General features: G+C 54.5%; 1 protein-coding gene across 1 annotated transcript; it reads left to right on the forward strand.

Annotated features, from left to right (window-relative positions):
• Positions 1 to 8,403: 8,403 nt before the first annotated feature.
• Positions 8,404 to 12,447, forward strand: CRIP1 (cysteine rich protein 1). The gene is made up of 5 exons (XM_071565019.1): positions 8,404 to 8,521; positions 11,299 to 11,393; positions 11,503 to 11,560; positions 11,691 to 11,738; positions 12,096 to 12,447. Exons 1-4 carry the CDS (start codon positions 8,482 to 8,484, stop codon positions 11,729 to 11,731), a joined length of 234 nt encoding a protein of 77 aa, XP_071421120.1. The 5' UTR covers positions 8,404 to 8,481; the 3' UTR covers positions 11,732 to 11,738; positions 12,096 to 12,447.
• The last annotated feature ends 8,253 nt before the right edge of the window (positions 12,448 to 20,700 follow it).

The following is a 20,700-nucleotide window of genomic DNA, read 5'->3' on the forward strand; positions in this document are numbered from 1 at the left end:
GCCAGAGCTCCTCTCGGTGCAGCACAAGCTATGGCTGCTCCCCAGGCTGTGAGCATGACTGGCTTGTAGGAGGCTGTGCTGCCCCAACAACTGGGATGGGATAGGATGAGATCCCTGGCTTTGGAGCATGGAGTACTATTTGCAGAGAAGCTATGGAGCAGGTGACACTGTTCCCCCTAGGCTGGGCTTGCTGAGCAGGCACAGTACCTGAGCAGAGCTGCCAGTGGGAAAGCTCAGCCTGGCAGCAGCAGAGCAGGAATGTAGTGTGGGGGCATTGGCCACTCCTCACCTCCAACTCCTGGGAGCTGCCAAGTCCCCAGCCAGATACCAGTCCCACTGCCAGGTCTGGTTTTAGACATCTAGCTATTCCCCCAGGAGCTTGGTGTCTGGAGAGCAAGGCACAGAGGCTGGGGCTGCCAAGGCAAACACCAGCTCTGGGAACCATTGCTCTGGCTCCTCCCTTCCATCACATTCTTTCAAGAACCCCATTATGCTTCCTGCTGGCTGTGCCCCCCTGGGGACCTAGGCATCCCTCTGGCCCTGTCTTCTGGGGAAAACAGGGACCTGGTGGCCTCTGCAATGTCTTGCATCGTTGGAGTAGCCCCACCCCTGGAGCTCCTCCATTGCCATGCAAGAGAAGGGGTGTGGTTGCCAGCCACAGCCCCCAGCCTTGCTCCTCACCTGGGCACAGCTGGGGAATGCAGCGTGCAGTGCAGGACAGGGACAGTAGGGAGCCTGTGGCCGCAGCGACATTCCTGGGCTCAGGCAGCTGGCAGAGCAGTGGGCGGGAGAGTCGCTCGTTTTCCCTTCCCGGCAGCAATCCTAGCAGCCTGAAGTCTTTTCCCAGGCACAGAGGGCTCAGCAGTGCAGTTCCAGGGCTGGGGAATGGACTGTGTGTGTTCATGTTTTGGCGGGGTTTCCATAGAGAGTTGACCCCTCTGATGCTTTAGGGACAAGGCTGCTGTGTAAATCAGAACAGTGTCGCTCTACTGGCTCCTCCCCTGACCCGCAGCACAGAGTTGGGCCTTCACAGCCAAAATTTGCCAGGTTTGCCCCATGTACCTCTGCAGCAGTGCTGAGATGGGGAGGATTCCCATCGCTCATCTGGGATTCAATACAGCTGCCAGCAAAGCCCTTGGCATGAATCCATCTCTCTTTACAACTCTTATTTCTCATCATTAATTAACGAGCTAAATATGCTAGCCTTTGCTAGCCTGTGGCAATCCCCTGAAGCAGGGGGCTTCCCTGATGGACTGCACAGGCTGATTTTCCTCCCCAACACCCATCTGGCTCCATGATGTGTACCCAGACAGGTCCAGCAACCCTAACAGCATCCCTCCTGTGGCCACTGGCCTGGCCCCTCAATGTGGGACTAAGCAGCAGGCCCCCTCCCCAGTGCCTCCAGTAGCCATGAAACACAGGCTTTTATTTTGATTTAGGGTTGGCTTTCCCCTCCACTCCTTTCTCTCCTTTTTTTTTCTTTTTTTTCCTTACATTTTGATTTCCCCGTGAGAGTGTTACTGAAGGAATGCAATGAAATTAAAAATAGACAAAATTCAGCTCTGCTGCACAAGGGGGTGCCAGGAATCCTGCATCACAGTATCCTGCTACCCTAAAGGGGACAGCCTGCCTGCTCAGCCTCCAGGTGGGAAATGTTCCCTCACCCCGAGGTGAGGGAGTGAGGCTGGACACCCCTTGTGACAGAAAGTGGTCTCCAGGTACAGTGGGTACCCATAGAGCAGATGTTAAGACCTGAAGGCTGTAGCAAAGCTCTGGGATCCCACATGGGATTATCTCTGTGTATGCCAAGGGGCTGGGGTTATGCCTGTGCTGCCAGGTCAGTGTAGGGACCAGGACATAGACACAGCAGAGTGGCATTTTGCTCAAGCAGAGAAGGCAGGTCTGGCCTCTAATCCTTGGTGCATTTTTGTATTTATTTTTGGGAGGCCTATGTGAGCTGAAAATGCTCCTTTACTTTAGGCTTGGTAAACATCCTTCCCCTCAGGGACGTCAAATATTTTATTTTTTTTTTCAGCTTAGACTTGCTAGTGGGATAAAAAAGTTGGAGGGCTATGGTGATTACAGACATGCTCTCCAGGGTACCGAGTAAAATAGAGGATAAAATTGATTCAGCTTTGCTTGGAAAGCCCCCCTGTGAACTTGTCCTGGGCAATTTGACTTGCTGGAAACCTGGGAGCCAGAGAAGCTCCCAGGGAACTGGCCTTGCAGCTACTCGCTGGGCACAGAGCACGGATCCCACCAGCTGGTCAAACTATTTGACCAGGGTGATCAATGTCAGTCTGGATGATGGGTGTCAGCCTGGTGAAGGGTGCCAGTCTAGGTACCCCTGAGATGCTGGAAAAATAGGATTGTCATCTAGTGGTGCTTCTCAACAGAAGGATGAGGGTGACCATGCCATTAGAAATGAGACTGCATTGCCTGTGCTGTCCTTAGTGACCCAGTAAAGGGGTGTTGAGTGTTCAAAGGCTGGTCCCAGAGAGGCATGGCAGGTTGCACACGTGGAAGATACTGGGAAAGGACTTGGTGGGGGTAGGAATGACGAGGCCAGCCCTGGCCTACAACATCTGAGCTTGTCCATGCAGGGATGGGAGACGCAACCATCATGGTGTGAAGGGGCCCTAAAATAGAGGGAGATGGCAGGACAGCACAGCTCCAATGTGCTGGGGACCAGAGCAGCACAGCTGAACAATGAAGCAAGACAGATTTAAAGCATTTGCTGGGAAGTCAATAAACAGGAGCCAAAAGGGATGAAGTGCTGGAAGATGTGATTTAAGATGGGATATTAAATGCGACCCAGTAAGCACAGCTTGTTTCCACAAGGGCCAAGAACCAGCTCAGATACTCCCTGAAGTCAGTGATGTGGTTCTCCATGGTTTGGCTGAGCTTTGGCTTGGTCCCAGTGGGAGGTTAAAGTACGGGGTATAAATACTGGAAGGGGTGTAGGAGAATAGGCAGGGATGAAAGAGAAGGAATGGCACAAAACCAAGCAGAGGAGGATTTGGGCTGTAAATCCGCCTGCCAATACAGTGCACTGGGCTGTCACACAGAGAGAGCTGCTTGTGCAGGCTCTGGCTGTGGCACAGACTAAGGATGATGCTGGCTGCCCAGCTTGTTGCTGCTTGGGGGCATCCACGAGGGAACCCCTCCAGGATTTAGGCTGAGCTCTGCATCAGCCTTTAGGTTTCCAGGTGGGCTGAAGAGCTGGGTACTGTCCTGAGGGGCTTACGGGTCTTCTGGAGTGTCCTGGAGAAGCTTGCTGAAGGAGGAATACCTGTGCTCAGGGGATGGAGGTGTGCAGGCTTCTAACGGGTGTGCAAGCCTACAGCTTCTCCTCCTCTCTCTGTCCTGGCCCTCCATCTTGCCTGGGTGTGTCAGAGCACAGTAGCCATATCCTTCTCTCCTTGCTCCACTGCCATGGCCTGACCATGCTGAGCAAACACCTCTGCACCCCTTTGCGTCACCTCCAGTGAATTTTTAACCAGGAACAGAAGGTGTGGCATCAACTCAGACCCAGCCCAGGGCAAACAGCACTGCTGGGTGAGTAGCCCAGGGCAGGGAGGGCTGGGGAGGTGATCCCTGGCACAGGCCCCCTGTGAGCAGTCCCTGAGTGGTGCACACACTCCCTGCCAGCCCCCAGCACCCATGTGCATCTTCCTAGTAGGCAGAGGCAATTCCTCACGGGCACCAGGCAGCTTTCCAATGCAGCAGGCGTTGCTTCCTTGACAATCCTGGCTCTATTTGATAGCCACAACAGAAACAGCCAGGGCGTGCCAGGAAAATGCACCAAATCCTCCCTCAGCAGGATTTAGCCAGGAGGTTTCCTTAGGCTGCCACTAATGGAAAGCTTGCAGAAAAGAGCAAATGGTAGGGAAGACTTTGGCCAGCCTGTACTCAGGGAGACTGGGGAAGCAGTGCCTGGATGAAATTGGAGGAGATTTTCCATGGAGCTGTGTCTTCAAAGAGTTGGAAAGACAGGTAAGGGCTGCCACACCCTTTTGCCTGCTGATGGAAATCCCAGATGTGTCCCAGTTGCAGCCCCGCATGGGCAGCCCTGCGGTCTCCATCCCCAATGAGCCCAGGAGCTGGCCCGCGGCTCTGTTATTGCTCGTGCAGTGTGATATTACCCGTGTGACAATAATTCACGCCCTGGCTCTGAGGGTGAGAGCTGACCTGACAAGCGACTGTGTGGGCAGCCAGCTGCCTGAACATGCCTGGAAGCATTTTTACAGCTTCAGCTGGAAGCAGCCATGTGATTGCCCATGCCCGCGGCAGGACAGGCTCTGCACTGTGTTCCCGAGGGCAGTGAGCACAGATTTTTGGTGTGGCAGTGAGCATATTTTTCAGGCTTAAACCATTCAGGGCTTTGCAGCACCAGTTGGCAGTGTGTTGGTGGATGTGCCAGCAGCCTCTGGAACATCCCTTTCCAACACCATTCCCCAAGTCCCCCATTCTCAGAAGGCCTTTGCTGCTGCCATCCTGTTCCCAATTATTGCCAGCCGCCTGTCAACTTTATGAAGACATATCCCAGAGATTTTCCTTAAGGTATAATTTGCCCTGACAGCTGCTTTCGTACTGTTGTTTTCCTGGCTGCCTGATAATGGGATTAGCTGTGTGCAAATCCGGAGAGATGGAAGGCAAGTGTTGGGGGTGCCCACCAGTCCCTGTTGAAGGGTACACAGGGTACACTGTGCTGTTTCACCGTTCTGCAGCACTGACATCTCTTGGACCTTTTGATGGGATCACATGCCTGGCAGCTCCCCCCAGCTTCTGCTGGGCTTGTTTTAAGCCGCCCTATAATTTTCTTGTCAAATTAGAATCTCACGCTGGGCTGTGCAGTGCATATATTTTACAACAAATAGTTCTTCACTGAGAGGGCCTTTGACTTGCACTAGCCAGTTGAAATACGGCCAGGGAGAGAGATTTTGTAGGACTCATAGTTGTGTGAGTGCTTGGAAAATGTTGGACTGGGGTGTCACTGGCCCCTGGGTCATTCCTTCACTGATGCATCATCTTCCCACTGTGCAAGTGTGCTGGGGGACTGGGAGAACTGTGGGAGCCCCTGTCCCACTCCAGCAAGGCAGGGCAGGAGGGGAGCTAGGAGCTGCTGCCTGGGCAGATGGGCTGGTCTGCAACACAGAAATAGCTGATTTTTCTTGCTGTGTTAGCAAAACAAACCCAAATTGGCTGATGTTACCACCCTGCCTGCTAAAATGCCAGTGGCTTTTCCAGTTGCTACTCTAGTAGTCACCAGGGGCCAAGATGCTCGAGGGAGATATTTGGGCAGGCAGCATGTGCCCACAGCTCCGGCACACCCAGGAACTCTCAACTTGCAGGAGCTCATTCTTGTGGGCTTTGAGAACCGTGCACAAAATATGACACAGATGGAGCTGGGGAGCTGGTGTTGACTTTTGCCAAGGGACCAGGAGGGGATAACCCTGGCCATAACAACGCCACCCAAACAAACAAATGGGACAGCCCAGGTTTTTCTGAGGCTGTTGCCATGCCATCAGGGAGTGCTGGCGCCTGATGCTCCAGGATAGAGCCTCACCCACAGATTCCTATCAGAGGGCATAGACAGCTGAGGCATACTCAGACTAATGGTTAAATTAGCTGGAACAAGGTCTCTAGATAAGATAAAGCTGTGGTTTTATGAAGAGGCTGCTCTCCATTGGTGCTGGCTGGGTTGTTTCCCTGGCAGGCTGTGAACCTTGATTTGAAGTGAAGCCTTGGGTGGGACCTGGTTTTGTTGAAAACATCACCCCTGCCCCTCTCCTGCTGTTCCCTGGACTGTCTCTGCCCAGCACCAGAGCCGCCCACTGCCTGACCTTGCCTGTGTACATGGACAGCATTCCAATGCAGAGGGATGAGCTTGCTGCTGCCCACTGCCACTCCAAGAAACCTCACACACAATTGCATCTCGGTTTTGGGTCCTGGGGAGACCCTGGATGGCAAAAGAATCAGTGATCCCAAATATCAGCTTGCTGTAGTGTTGTCAGCCATAGTGCTGTTCTCCAGTGCAGGCTGGTGGGGCCTCAAGTTATTGCCCTGCCACAAAGTGCTGATGGGTTTTGCATACTGGCATTTGGAGTGTTTATGGACTCACTCCCTGTAAAATGAGCAAGAAGCTGTATCCTGTGGGCTCCCAAGGTGCTGCTGTGCTCCAGGAGTGCCTGTAGACCTTCCTCCCTCTTGCTGGGGCTCTCTGCCAGGTGGCTTTGCTGTGCTGCCCTGCCACTTTGTAGGCCTGTTGACTGGGGGGACAAGAGCCCGAGGTCACAGCCCTGAGCAAGGTGCAGGCACAGGTCCCGTGGGGTGTAGGAACTGGGGCTATGTCCCAAAACAGCTTTCCCTCTGGGATTGGCTCGCTGTGATTCATGTAAGCTTGCAGGGCACATCAACACCATGCTTTGGTTCACCCCTTGGTTACACAGGATTGGGGTAGCCCAAGGTCCATGATGCCAGTAGCCCAGCAGGGAGACCTGGGATAATCAAGGAGCAATGAGGAGCCAGCAGGCACACAGCGCTATGCAAGAAGCGCTGGCAGAGAGTAGCATGTGGCTCATTGGCATCTGCTTTGTCAGAACTGCCCTGGTTCAGTGCCTGCTCTGCTGAGTGAACAGAACAGTCTCCAGAAAGTCCACGGGGTCACCAAGAGGAGTGGGGAGCCAGGCTCTGTTTCAGCTGGGTCACTTGGTGTGCAGTGCCTTGTAGGGGCACCTGCTGCCCTAGCTGGGGCAGGAGTGTTCCTGCCACAGGCAGAGCTGGGCTGAGTGGTCCATGGGGACTAGCCACATGGCTGGCCAGCTGGAGGAGACTTGCAAGAATGCAGTTTTCAGCTGCTTGCCGTCACAAAACCTGCCTTAAAAGGGAGTGCAGTTGAAGGCATCTGTCCTAGCCAGGCAGTGGTCCCAAAGCAGCCTGGCACGATGTGGAAGGGGAAGAGGAGAGGAGAGAGGACATACCTTGTCCCTTTTATTTCATCAGGGTGCCAGCTGTACCCCATGTGGTGTGGGGAAGGCATCCTGACCCAGGTAGCACAGCTTTGACACTCACCATGTGCTGTGTCCCGGTGAAGGGGGACATGATGTGGTTTCAATATGGTGCCTGCATGTATGTGGTGCCTAGGGTGGGAAGGTTGGGGAGGAGGTAGGGTGGAGGCCCTTGTAGGACACCTCTCTCCTCCCATGCTATAAGACACTGTCTCAGCATCTCAGCATGACTCACTTTAGCCAGGCTTTCCGGTGATGTCCTGCCAGCATGGGTGCTGCCCACCCTGATGGGGTGGGCGCCCCAACCAATGCCGTTGCAGCAGGATGCCAGGGGTACTCCCCAGACTGCACTGGGGCTCCCAGAAGGTGGAGTGAGCCTGGCACCCGCAGCATCATCAGGAAGCATCTTCAGGACAAGGAATGCTGCTGCGAAGGGAGTCTAGAGCCAGGCTGGGTCACAAAGCAGCCCCAGCTGAACGTGAGCTTTGCCTCTGGGCATAGCTTGCCGCCTCTCCTCCTGCACCCACGGGTGGGATCCGGTGTCAGTAGGGCCCTGTTTGTGCAGGCGAAGGATGCCTTGCATTTCGGGAAGCAGTCACTAGGCGTCCTGGGGCTGGATTTCACAAGCCCTCGTGACCTTTCCAGCACAGCAACGTGCCCTGGGGAGGATTGTTTCATACAAAACAGACCTTTGGATAGGCTTTTCATTTCCTTCACAGCCACGCACAAAGGAACAGCAAGTCCTTCTTCATAATAAAATGACAACAGTCAGTGACACAGACGGGCTGGCTCTCCACAGTGAACGGAGCCACGTCCCGCTCCCACGCCATTCCCAGCATCCTGCAAGAGGAGGGATTACAAGCCCCGCTGCTCTCTCCTGCTTCATCTTGTACCTCAAACGTCCCCAAATTGTCTGGGTTGACTTTTACACTCCCTTGGGAAAAACCACGGATGTGTGCTCCGAGGGGGTGAGCCCAAGGGTTCAGCGACCCATGAATCTTTATCTGGGAGTGTGGTTAATTGACCGATGCCAATCACACCTCCTAGCCCCGCTGAGAGCGCGGCTCTCGGCCACTCGCACAGCCACAAGCGCGGGCAGGGGGCTGGGGGTCAGAGGGGACACGGCTGCAGAATGTGGGCTGTGCAGAGGGCGTGGGGAGCAGTGGGTGTAGGGCTGCAAGGGGTGTGGGGCTGCAGACTGCAAGGGGTGCAAGAGGTGCAGGTGCAGGGATTGCACGGGGCAAGGGGTGCTGGGATACAGGACTGGAAGGGATGCAGGACCCCGTTCTGCAATCCCCTGTCGGGCTGTGCCCCGGGCGGGCCCTTCCAGCTGCGGGCGGGGCCGCACATCTGGGCGGGGCGGGGCGGGGCGGGGCGAGGCGGGGCGGGCGGGCAGTGACTCCGGCAGGGCCAGCGCGGAGCATCCCACAACCGGTGCGAGCAGCGCCCCGAGCCCAGCCGAGTCGAGACCATGCCTAAGTGTCCCCGCTGCCAGAAGGAGGTCTACTTCGGTAAGGTCTTGCTGCCCCCTCCCCGGCCGCCCCTACCCCGCGGGGATGGCAGGGCTGTCAGGCACCGATGCTGCACCCCGCCCAGCTGCGGGTCCCCTGGACACCCGGCACTGCGGGTTCTGGGTGCCCCGATGCAGCGCGCCCCATCTCTGCAAATTTTTGAGGTGCCCCAGAGTTTCTCGCCCTGCGATGTGGGTCTCCGGGGTGCCTCGTGTGGGTGATCCTGTAGATCCACACAAGGAAGTGCCTGGCTGCAGAGCACGGGTACTTCCAGGAGAGTATGGGAGCTCAGCCCCATTTCCTTCTCAGCACAGCCCGCATCCCTGTGCCAGTCTGGAGCCCAAAGGCCCAGCTGATGCAGCTCGTTGCTCTGAAAGCCAGGGCAGGTGAGCAAGCACTTTCCCAAGGGCAAATCCTGCCCTCGGGCAAGTTCCTCGGTCAGTGGGTTGCCCACGCGTTGTTCTGTGTGGTGTAGCAGAGCAAGATGACACCTCTGGGGTGTTATTTTTAAGCCGCAGTTGCAGGCTAGTTGTGAGACGTGTTAGGCTGCTGTCTGTCTGCTGCTGGGTGTTCCACAGATGTCCTCCCTCCAAACTAGAGCCCTGAAACTTCTTCTCCTTCTGGTGCCATGGTCCTGCTGTCCTGCCTGAGGATATTTAAGGGGTTCAAGCCTCTCACCCTGGCCAGCAGCTGCTGGAATGGGCAGGGTCTGGCTGCCAGACCTCTCCACTTCCCTGGTGTAGCTGAATATGAAAGGGTTTGCTGAGACCACCTTATATGCACTCCTTGCTTTTTAATTTACTAGAGATGAAGGGTCTGGAACCCAAGTGCCATCACTGATGTCTTTCTCTGCTTTATTTGTGCTCCGCCTGTGTGTGTGCCTCAACTATTTGTCATCTTCCAAGAAGTTTGAGGCTCAAATACAGGGGTTGCTCTCCCATCCAAACAGCTGTGTCCATTAGTGATGTCCACCCTGGGGGGTGCACTGGGGCTGGCCTGGGCACTGCCAGAGGGGATGTGGTTCCTACCATTGGAGAACATCACTTTGCCTAAACTTGAAGTCGCCACTTGCATCCAGGTTTCGAAAGAGGTTTTGGCACAGTATAGTTTGTGTCTCCCTCCTGCAACTAAAGATCCTGGGACACCTAATTTGCCCATGTGGCCTGATATCAGGAGCTACCAAGGTGCTGGTGTCAGTGTCTCCTTTCCCTGTGGATCTGTATCAATCCCAGTCAGGGTGAGCTGCTTTTGCCATGCCTGCAGGTGCTGCTGTGGAGGCGCTGGGACGGGACCGTTTGAACAAGGAGGGGTTTGAATTTGCGCTTATCAGGCTGCTCTTACGAAATGTCTCTGTTGATGCAGAGGCTGAGGAGGGTTCAAAAGCTACTGGAGGACCAAGACTGACGCCTGATTTCTGTAACTGCAGATAATCCAGAGCACTGGCAGAGAAGGCAGAACAAGCCTCTTTTCAGGGCGCCCTGGGACTCTCAGAGCCTGGAGGTCCTGCTCAGGCATGCCTCAAGGCTACTTTGGGTCAAAATCTGTCTGTAGAGTTCAGGGGTGAGGAGGAGGTGGTGCTGAGAGGACTATGGATAGGGTTTGTAGGAATCTCACCTGCATGTGTGAGCGTGAGGGGGGCTCTGCTGTAGTGAGCCTTGACAGAGCTTCTGCCCAAGTGTTGGTGCAAATGCATGTATGAGGTTTGGGGAGGCTGAGCTCCTTCCAGATACCTTGAAATGGGAGGTCCCTGCCACTGCCCAGGCTTGGGCTCCTGGTGGTGCCCAGAAGGGGAGGACACAGTGGCCTGTTCCAGGCTGTGGGCACAGGAGGTCCTTTGTGCCACTGGGGAATGGGAAAAGGGCTGCCTTGTGACATCTGGGCACTGCCCCCGCTCCCACCTCTGCAGCCGCCGGCTAGCTCTCTGCACAAGATGTTGTGGGCATATTTGGACTCCAAAGAAGAGATGCATCAGGCTACTGAGGGCCCCTCAGGGCACACACCACACACAGTGGCTTGGGCCCATTGCTCTACCTCCTTTTGCAGGCATGGAGAGAGTGAGAGTGCTCAGACCTGGCTCCGGCTTGGTTCCTGTGGACAGCTCTGTTTAATCACTTAATAAATTCCCAGGAGCACAGCTGCCAATATGAAGAGCACACGTGTCTGCAGAAAATACCCTCCTCCCCTGCTGTGCCACAACTAAAAGCCACCCTGTATTCCCCCCTCTCTCCATAAACATGTCTTGGCTCCAGGATGTTGTCCCTCCTACGGCCACCTGAACCCCAGCCAAGCCCCAGCCCTGCTCTGGTTTGCCATGGTGCCTGCAGAATTGAGGCTGTGGCTGGAAGGGACCAGTTCATGTTGGCAGGGCATGGCTATGGCTTTGCCTCCCCAGTGTTTGCCAGCATCCCGCTCCACCTCTGCCAACTCTAGCATTCACTGGGGCTCCAGCTCACTGGGGAGGAATTAGTCCTCTTGCAGGCCGATGTTGGAAGGAGGGAGGTCCTCAGATCTTTTGAAGATAGATAGAAATCAGCCCATCCTCACAGATGCAACAATGTTCACCCTGGGCGTGGCATCTGTGCTCTTGGATATGTATGGCATTTTGCATGCACAGTGAGCATGTGTGTTTGAGACCCAGTGCCCTCTGTCCTGGACAGATAGACTTGAAAAAATGCTCAAAAATGCCCTCCCTAGGCTTGATGACAAGAAAACCAACCTGCCCAAACTGACTTGTGCCTGTTCAGTGCCTCAGCTAACCCATCTGCTTTCCATGGCAGCCGAGAAGGTGACTTCTCTGGGGAAGGACTGGCACCGGCCCTGCTTGAGATGTGAGAAGTGTAACAAGACCCTGACCTCTGGAGGCCATGCAGAGGTGAGGTCTGCTGCCCAGGAGTTCCAAGTCCCCTCCAGCCAAGGGCAGGGATGGGCAGAGGTGGAGCTGAAGGATGGTCTGGGCTGATGCTCTTTCTGTCTCCCTGCAGCACGATGGCAAGCCATACTGCAACCACCCCTGCTATGCCGCCTTGTTTGGGCCCAAAGGTAAGATGGCTGTGTCTGTGGTTGTGGGAGGGAGGGAAGGCAGCTCAGGGATCCTGTTTCTCAGCAAGTTGAAGCCCTTGGTGCACTCGCCATCTGCAGCAATGCTAACCTTGCTCTGTCTCCCTTCCAGGGTTCGGCCGGGGCGGAGCTGAGAGCCACACGTTCAAGTAAACCTCAGGTTGGTCCTTCCCTTGGAGCATACCTCCTGTCTCTGGCTCTGTGGGCTGGCTGGGGCTGTCCTTGGCCTCAGGCAAGCAGGGAAGGCAGGCCATGCCACAGCATCTTTTTGGGCCGGTTGTGACTCCCAGCCCTTGCATCAGTGTTTGAGAGCAACCTGCTGGGTGCCAGCTGCTCCTCTCCTCCAACCCCAATTGACTGTCAGCACCCGCATAGCTCCAGCAGTGGATGACAAAGGCTTTTGCTTTGTGGCTTGTTGGCAAAGACAGGGTCTGTCCTGGAGCACTGTTGTCCCTGAGATATCTCTGCTCCCAGCCCAGCCTGACTTCATCTGCTCCTCTCTTCCATCCCTCTCCAGGTCTCATGGCCAGAGTTCCCAGCGCAGCCTGAAGACAGCACAAACACACCGCAACAGACATGCATTTTTGTTTTTAATTTACTCTGTACTAGACTAGCACATTCAAAGCAATAAGTAACCAAGGCCGGGGCTGGTGTGGACAGGGGCCTCTGCTCCAGATGGAGAAATGCTGGGGTGGGGCTGTTGGGTCGCCCTGCCGGATAGGAAATTTGGCTGGTACTGCTGAAGGCCGCCTGGAGAGGAGACCGCACCCTTCCAGCCAAAACCCAGCTCTGCTTCTGGCACCCGGCTCTCATAGCTGGGTCTACAGTTGTATTCTCAGTCTTTAATAAACCAAAAGATGCTTCCCCCATGTAGCAGCTGTACTTTCTGTAATGGAGGTCCTGCAGGACTCACTTGTGAAGTGCTTGCCACTTGTGCTTCTGCTGCTGTTGTGTGCAGGGTCCTGCCCTTGGCTGCCCATCCCAGGGGCTGCCTGAGTCCTGAGGGGGTGAAAGCAGTCCCAGGTGCTGTGGGTAAGCACACCCCAAGGAAAGGGGTGATGGGTGTTGTAAGGGTGCTTGTCTGGGGTTGGAGTCTCCCTGGTTTTTGGAGGAAGGTCCTACCACACCCACAGCCTCACTGGGTCTGTGTGGAGACATTTGCAGAAGTGCAGAGCATGGTTGCTCTCACCATAAGCCACCTCTTGTTGCCTGTGGCTGTCATGGGATTAAAGTGGAGGCATGCACTGCTCCTGGGTGAGGGGCTGAGGCTGCTGACCTGTGGTCTCTGTGGCCCTCTGCAGCCTCCTGGCCATGTCCTAGCCTTAGGCAATGCCTGCTGGAAAGCCATGCCCATGGGCAGTCCGCAGCTCTACTGGATATGTGCAGCCCTTGGCTGGGGCAGAGAGCTGTCTTGCTGGAAGAGAGTTACCTATCACATCAGAATAATCAGGTATTTGCTGCTTTTTCTCTGAGCCGGCATACAAAAAGACCAAGTGATCCAGAAGGTCACTGTTGAGGCAGAGACAGCCACCCTTTGTAGGGGAAGCAGAGGTGTGTTACAGAGCAAATGCTGGCTCAAAAGCTTTACTCTGTCATGTCTCATTGTCTTTGCCCCACTGGAAGAACAACACTGACAGATGTCAAAGATGTCAACTTGGGGGATGTTTCTAAAATGGTTTCTTAACCATGTCTTTCCCTAACCTGAGTCACCCATTTACATATTCAGAGATATCTCATCACCTACTGGGATATTTTTGTCTGCAGTTTATGCATGCATTTCCTTAGAGACTGCTCTGTATTTTACTGTCATGCCAGCCCTCCCCTGGGACTTGGCCAAAACCCTCAGGGGTCAGAGGTACATGTTCAATGTCAAAATCTTTGGTGTCAAAAGCAGCCTGATCTGATAAGCATCTTAAAACTTCCAATTAAAACTTGCTTGATGCTGCAAGGCTCAGCACCCACTACGAATGCTTCAGTGGGATGAACTTGAACAGCAGGCGCTGCCTCACCTCCCACCCAGTTAGCACAACAAATACAGGCTTCTGTGTCAAAGGCAAACCCCAGCTGTTGCTGTTTGACTGTCACTAGACTTCCCAGCCAGCCAGGGCTCATAGGGCTCCCTGCCCTCCAGCTCCCACCCCTGCCCTTGCCAGCAGCCTCCTGGGGATGCCAGCAGCCCTGGACCCATGGCTCCTGGCCACTGCTGCTGGCACCCAGCCACTCCTGGGGCACTGGGACGTGACTTTGCTAACTGAGCTTCAAAGCAAACTAGTGATATAATCTCAGCAGCCTTAAGTGTGCCAATGAGATAGTGTTTTCCCTCAAGCATTAAAAATAATGGCAAACAGAAGCCTTGTCATCCTCTGGATTTGCTTAAGTGTGTCCAGCTGGGAAAGGGGCCTGTGAATTGGGCTCCTGGTCTTTCCTAGCAGGGCCTTGCACTTAAACTTCAGGAGCAGCTAATTCCAAGTGCAAGGGGCCAGGCCATCAAGGGTGAGGAGGGAACCATTGAGAGGTATGGAAAAGCAAGTGCTGCGCAGGGAGAGGCTGGGGAAATCCAGTTCTTTGTCTGCCAGCCTTTTCTATGGGCTGTGGCTGCAGCTGGGGTGGGAGGCAGTGTGTTGCTGTTTGCAGTGTGTTGCTGTTAGCAGCCCGGGGCTGCTTTGGTCCCTGTCATGGATTTGCAGGATAGTTGTGGTGGCTGGGGACATCTCTGCCTGCCCTGGGTGTGTGGAGGGACGTAGGAACTGAGCTGTGCCAGGTCTATGCAGCTAAACCTGATCTTGCAGCTCCCTCACTCTGTGCTGCACAGAGGGATCTGAGTGTGTGTTAAAAAATAGGAGTCCCTCAAGCAAGGTCTAGGGACTAGCTCTTGGATATTAATTCCTAAAATCTCCTTCTTAGTGTCCTGTTTTTCTGCCCATCCTGCAGTAGGAGTTCCCACTGAGATGGCTTTTAGCCCCAAGATTCACACTGTGGGATATACTCCCTCCAAGAGCTGTGCTTGTACAAGGCTGCAGTCTGCCTGCTCCAGCCAACTGTGAGGTTGGGCAATTCAGGCACAGGTCACATCCTCAAGAAGCCTTTGACAAAGAAAATACATGATAAATTGATTTTTTTAAAAACTTGCTTTGGTCTTCAGAGAGGAAGCAGAAGCAGCTGTATCGCATTTGGGTAGGAAATCCACACCAGAGCCAGGCCTCCCCTCGATGCACAAACTGGATCAGCAGTGGCCAGGGCACCAAGGAGGTGGACTGTCACCAGACACAATCTATTCTGCATTGAACAGTAAATCTCTGTAGCCTGGAGTATTGGTTGCATAAGACACATAGCAGTGTGGCTTCATCTGTGATGCTGTGGGCTCTGAATCTGGGCAGGAGCTTGGGACGGGCAGGGATGGTCCTTCCCTCTCAAGGCAGTGATGCCCTGACTGTGCTGCTCCTGTAACAGAGCGAGCGGGACGCTCAGGGCAAATCCCAGCTTTCTGGGAGAGAGCCAAGGGGTGAGAGCTTGCTCCCAGCTGCTCCCAGTGCTTTAGGCAGAGAGCAGACCCTAGGCAGGTGGCTGGCAGCCCCCATATCCTGCCTGATCACCAGGCAGCCATCACAGGGCTATCACTGCCATCACAGGCAGAGTCAGGGCATGGCCCCAGCCCCGAGGTGCCCATCTGGGACAGCAAAAGGTTTCGGGTGGTTCACAGTGTGGTGATGCCCAGTGCAAAGGTCCTCTGCTTTGGTGACCTGAAGCAGTGCCGTTACTGACCCTGGAGAAAGGGGCTGTGCTTTCTTTGCCATTATTTCGGAAGCTTGGGCTGAGATCAGTCTTTGGATTGTGGAGTGATAGTTGCTATAAACACTTCATCACTGTGACAAAAAAAACAAACAACATCAGCAGTTCCTCTGGCAGCTGGGTGTGGGCGAGCCCCAACGCCCTGGGTAGGGAAACAGAAGAGGCTTTGGCAAAGGACAGGAAACCGAATGGGTTCAGACACTAAACTGCCGTTGCTCCCCGCCCTGGCTTTGTGGCTTTCTCTACTGAAGAAAAAAGGAGAGGTGGGCAGAAAGGGGGCTTGGGGGTCCTTCAGCTGATCTATAAGATGAATAGATGTTATTTTCAGCCCCAGTGAGGGCAGAGTACATGCAGGAAAGGCTGGTTTGAGTCACCTGGCCCTGTGTCTTCTCAGATTGACAGACCTTAATCCAAAAAAGGGGACAGATGTGTCCCTGTGCCTGCAGATGGCGTGGGGAATGGCTTAGGCTGGAAGCCTTACAGCAGGGTGTTCCTTAGGGAAGGCAGCAGGCTCGACCCCTGGACAGGGCTGTGCCCTGCCAGCATGGCTGCAGGCTGCAGCTCACATCTGGATTAACACATGCTGGGCATCTGGTTCAATGTTACCTCGCTGAGACACCAGCAGGGCCACTGACCCTCCCCTGCCAGCACTGATGGGGACACTGATGTGACACCTCTGGCACTTCTCCTATGGTGATTTTGTGACTCATCAGAGAATATGAGAATCACAGAATCTGTTGAGCTGGAAGGGACCCACAAGGATCAACAATTCCAACCTTTAGCCCTGCACAGGTCCATCCCAAGACTCACACCATATGCCTGAGAGTATCAAGGACACGAACTAGGGCAGCATGGATGGGGTCAGACACCTGCTGTGGGGTGGCAGTGGTTTGTTTCCCTGCAGTGTGTTTCTCCAAATAAAGCTGTGTCCCTTCAGGGCCAGGCAGGGTGCAGGCAGAGCTTGGGTAACTTGGTGCAGGGACTGTGGCTGCAGTGGTTTTCTCCTCTTTACTGTGTGGGGCTCATGGGGATGAAACCAGTCTGTGACTGTGTGGTATCCAGCTCTCCACTGCTTTAAGTAATTTTAAAGCTGATTTGTGTTAAGCTGAAAGGGCTCTGATATCTTTTAGGTCAAGAAGGTGTCCACCCATCTCCTAACACCTAAGAAATCTGCCTTCTGATTCAGACAGTGTGGTAAAAAGGACTGCGCAGGCAGCAGGAGTTCTGCAAGCTCTTGTGGTGAGCTCTTGTGGTGAGCTGGGACTTCCCGTCCCAGCTATGCAAAGCAGTGGGTTGAGGAAGCCCCATCTCACCATCACAAACAGTTTTGCAAAGGTGGCAAAGAGGTGCTCAAACCTTGTTCCTGCTGGAGAGCAACATCCCCACCAAAATTGAAGCAGCTGAAGATACTGAGGGCAGAGAGACCCTGGGTGAGTGGGATGACCAGCAGCATAATGAGAGGTGAATGAGCCCATGAACTGTGATACTGGAGACTGAGGTCTAGTCACGGAGGAAGGAGAGGAGAAGACAGGCTGTTCTACCTTCACCCTGTTCCAATTGCTGGTGGTCCAGTGTTGGAGAGGAGCTGGGTGGGGAGAGCCCTGGGGATGTTTTTCAGGTCCTGGGTGGCTTTTCCAAGGAAGAAACCCAAGCACGAAAGCTGACATCAGGCACTTAGAGCTGAGTTTTACTTTCATGCCTCTTGTGTTATTTTCAAGGAAACAGGGAGAGTTTCCAAGGCAGAAGGGTGCAAGAGCTTCCTGCCAAAGTCTGTGTCTTTCTTTGGTGAATCTTTTGTTAAAGGCCCTGGGGGAAGAAGTCAGAGGGAGTTTCCCTCTGTACAGAGGAACGTAAACTTCTCTGTGAAAGTTAAAACGGGTGAAACTCTGAGAACAGAGTTGCTGCAATCTCAGATCTCTTTTCTAATCCTTCACAATTCATTTATCATTCTGAAAGTTTAGACTTATCATACTGAAAGTTTAGTTGGAATTTCAGAGGGCCTGAAATGCCAATACCCATCTTAAACATCCAGCTGCTGGGAGCTGATCTTGAATTTTGGTGCTACAGCCCACACATAGGCCTATTACAGACTAACTGGCTGTGTGCAGGAAAACCTGCACTAGAGCGTTTGTGGAGCTGTTCCAGTCCCTCTTGGGGACCTCAGTGAGGTGTTATTGTGACATGATGTGACTCAGCATGCTGAATGTGTGCTGGCCATGCCAGCAGTATCAGCACCCCTTGCATTCACTGGTGAGGATGGTGCCAGGAGGCAACTCAGTGCTCTCTGGCAGGGAGATGTCTATTTGTGACCACATGTGGCTGCTCTGAGGATGCTGACGGCTGGAATACAACAGCTGAGACCTCTGGGGTGGCTAGTCTGGAAAGCACCACCCCAGTCAGGGAGGGCTGTTCAGCTGATGGAGACACCAGCCCACAATGGAGCATCAGCAGCAGATGCTGGGGCTGCTCCATGTTCAGTGGGAGCTGTGATCCCTGATGCTTCCTGGATGGTGCCTCACTATGCAGGCAGTCTGTGTTCACAGTCCCCATGCTGCTCAGCTCCTTCCTGCCAGCATCATTTAGGCTCTGCTGCCAGCCCATGCCTTTTTGCACTCTGGTTAAACTGGTGTCCCAGTGAGGGAAGAGAGCATGTGTAAGAGTCAGGAGGGTGCAGAATGACCTGGAAATGTTTACAAGAGAAAGTGGCACACCCTGCCTGACCTGCTCAGGGTGTTCTGGCCACCCAAGGCCTCCCTTGAGTAGGCAAGGACAGGTACTGTGCTCTGCTGTGATGGCTGCAGAAGAGGAGAGGGGAGATCAGCAGAGGAGTTTCAGCTGCCTGAACAGGTGCTGGAGCATGGGAAGCACTGATCAGTGTCCTGGGGGCCTGATCGGGAGACAGGCTGACTCCTGCCCGCGCCTTCATGGGGATAAAAGCATTAAAAAAAACAAACCAGAAAACCAACAAAAGGGCAAAGGAGTTGCTTTCCCAGGAGGAGAGCTCACACATTCCCCTTGGCAGGGCTGGGCTGAGGTGACATCAGGAAGCTGTGCTGCTGCTGGAGCAGGCAGGGATGGCCGTTATCGCATACAATCGGCATGAGGCAATGGGACCGGCCGCCGTCATCTCTGGCAAGGGTGCACACAGCGGGGCCGTCTGTGGTGGCGGGTTGCCATGGCACGGGTGCAAACAGGCGCCCTTGGCCCCGCTGAGTCACCCAGGGTGGAAATGACCCCAGCTGACACATCGCGATGAAAATGTGTGGCTGTGTGTCTGCGCAGAATCATGCGAGCCCGAGAACCCAGAGAGGGCAAAGTCCAGTGGCCTCTCTCCAGGAGGAGCACCTCTGGCCCCTCAGTATATGGCCAGACCTTCCCTTCCTGTTGTGGTCCCCACTGCCATGCTCACTGCTAGGGCAAACCAGAGCTCGGTTCATCCCAAATCTGCCTCAGTGCCAGGAGGGTGCAGGGGAGTAGCTGGGCAGGTCAAGCTGCTGCTGAGCCAGCTCTATCCTGCTTCCTTCTGCCATACAGAGGGTCCTGGAGGCTTCTAGTGGTCTTCTGCCACCTCACGGGTATCCATGGTGACATCAGGGTGGTGTGCTGATGTCAGCCAACCATCACTCCTTTCCACCTGCCAGACCCCACAGGACTGGTGCTTGGGATAGGGGAGGTGAGGCAGGGCTGGATGCAGCAGAGTAGGGGCTCTGCTGTTGGTGGGTTGCCATTCCCATGGCTGCTGGGACAGCACACTGGAGGTTGTCATGCCGTCACCTCCTTCATCTGTCCACAGCACAAGGTCCATCTGTGCAGCAGGAAACCATCCCCTTCCCATCGGCCTCTCCCACCCTGGGAAAACCACCCAGGCAGCCAGCAGAGCAGATAATTGAGGCCTCACATGCCGGTACTAAGCTCCCGCCACGTTGTGCCGCGCCAGAGAGGCTGGGATTTTCTGCCTGGCGTCCAACTTGCCCATGGCCAAGTGCCAGCTCTCCCCAGCGCCAGGCGTCTTGTGTCAGCTGCGCCCACAGGGCTGTGTGACAGGGAAGCCATGAAACCAGGGACCAAGGGACACTGGCCAGGGGTGCAGCCGGCCTGGCTCTGGGGTGCTGTGGGGTTGATCTGGCCAGCAGGATGGAGAGGTGGCACAGAGGCTCTGGGAGTGCTGGGATGATGTGGATCCCAGCTGCCCCTCCCACACTGCATGGTGATGCCTGCTGTGTTGGCTGGGGGACAGGAGGCCACAGGAGGGGTGATAGACAGAACCACTCACCCGTGCATGCACTGGGTGCTGCAGGAGAGCCCTTGTCTCAGCAGCTGCCCTGGGGAGGAAAGGCCTAGACAGAGGAATGTGTGTGGGGACAGGGATAGCTTTGAGCAGGGTTTATGGAGTGGTCAAGAAAACACAGGAAATTGGCTCCAGCTGAAGGTCCTCCTGCCTGGAGACTGCAGCAGGGACGAGAAAATAGACAAGTGATGTGTCATGGAAGGACTAGACAGCGCTTGATAGCAGCAAGGTATGGAAAGCCAAGGAGGATGCCAAAGATAGCAGAGGATTGTCCAGGTTTGATAAGACTCTGGGCAATAAAAAAGCACTTGATGGGCTGTTGGGAACCAAAGGCAAACAACTGTGTGGAGGTGCCAAACCTGTTGGGAAGGAGAGCGAAGAAACAGATAGAGATTGCTGAGCTAGAACTGGACGAGGGATAAGGAAAATGCTTTCCAGACCACTGGGAAAGCAGGATGTGAGACAACAGCTGCTAGAGAAGATATTTTAAAAATCCTTAAGCCTGGATAACTCACACCCAGGGGTCCTTTCAAGGCTGGCTGGAGCAGCAGCCAGGATCCACAGGATTGCAAGAGCTCTAACACAGTGCTCAGTGTTGGAAAGGGCTGAACTCCCGATGCAGAAGTGGGAGACAGGAGAGGAGCAACCAGAGGGAAAGAGGGCAAACACAGTTCATGTTGGTTGGAGGTCCTATTAGACCACTGTGATTTCTCTCCTCATTGCGAGCAGCCATTTGGCTGCAAGAGCCTGTTCTGTAGCGGGAAGGAATTTCACGTGTTGTTTCATGTTTTTCAGATATTGGGAGAAAAAAAAAGGAAAGGCATCACACTAGATCCATAGTGAGCATGTTAAATGGGCTATGAACTGGGTAGCTGGCCAAGAAACCATCAGTGGGAGTTTCCAGCAGGTCTCATGTCTAGGCACAGGCAGGATTCCCGCGGTGCTGGAGGAGCAAACCAGTGTCCCTGGCTATGTTCCCCCTGTAAGCCCACAGCGGGAATCCATCTCTGAGCCGGGTTTTGGCCGTGCAAACCCTGGGCAAGGG

The sequence above is a fragment of the Pithys albifrons genome, chromosome 10, assembly GCF_047495875.1.
Source record: "Pithys albifrons albifrons isolate INPA30051 chromosome 10, PitAlb_v1, whole genome shotgun sequence".
Classification (NCBI taxonomy): Eukaryota; Metazoa; Chordata; class Aves; order Passeriformes; family Thamnophilidae; genus Pithys; species Pithys albifrons.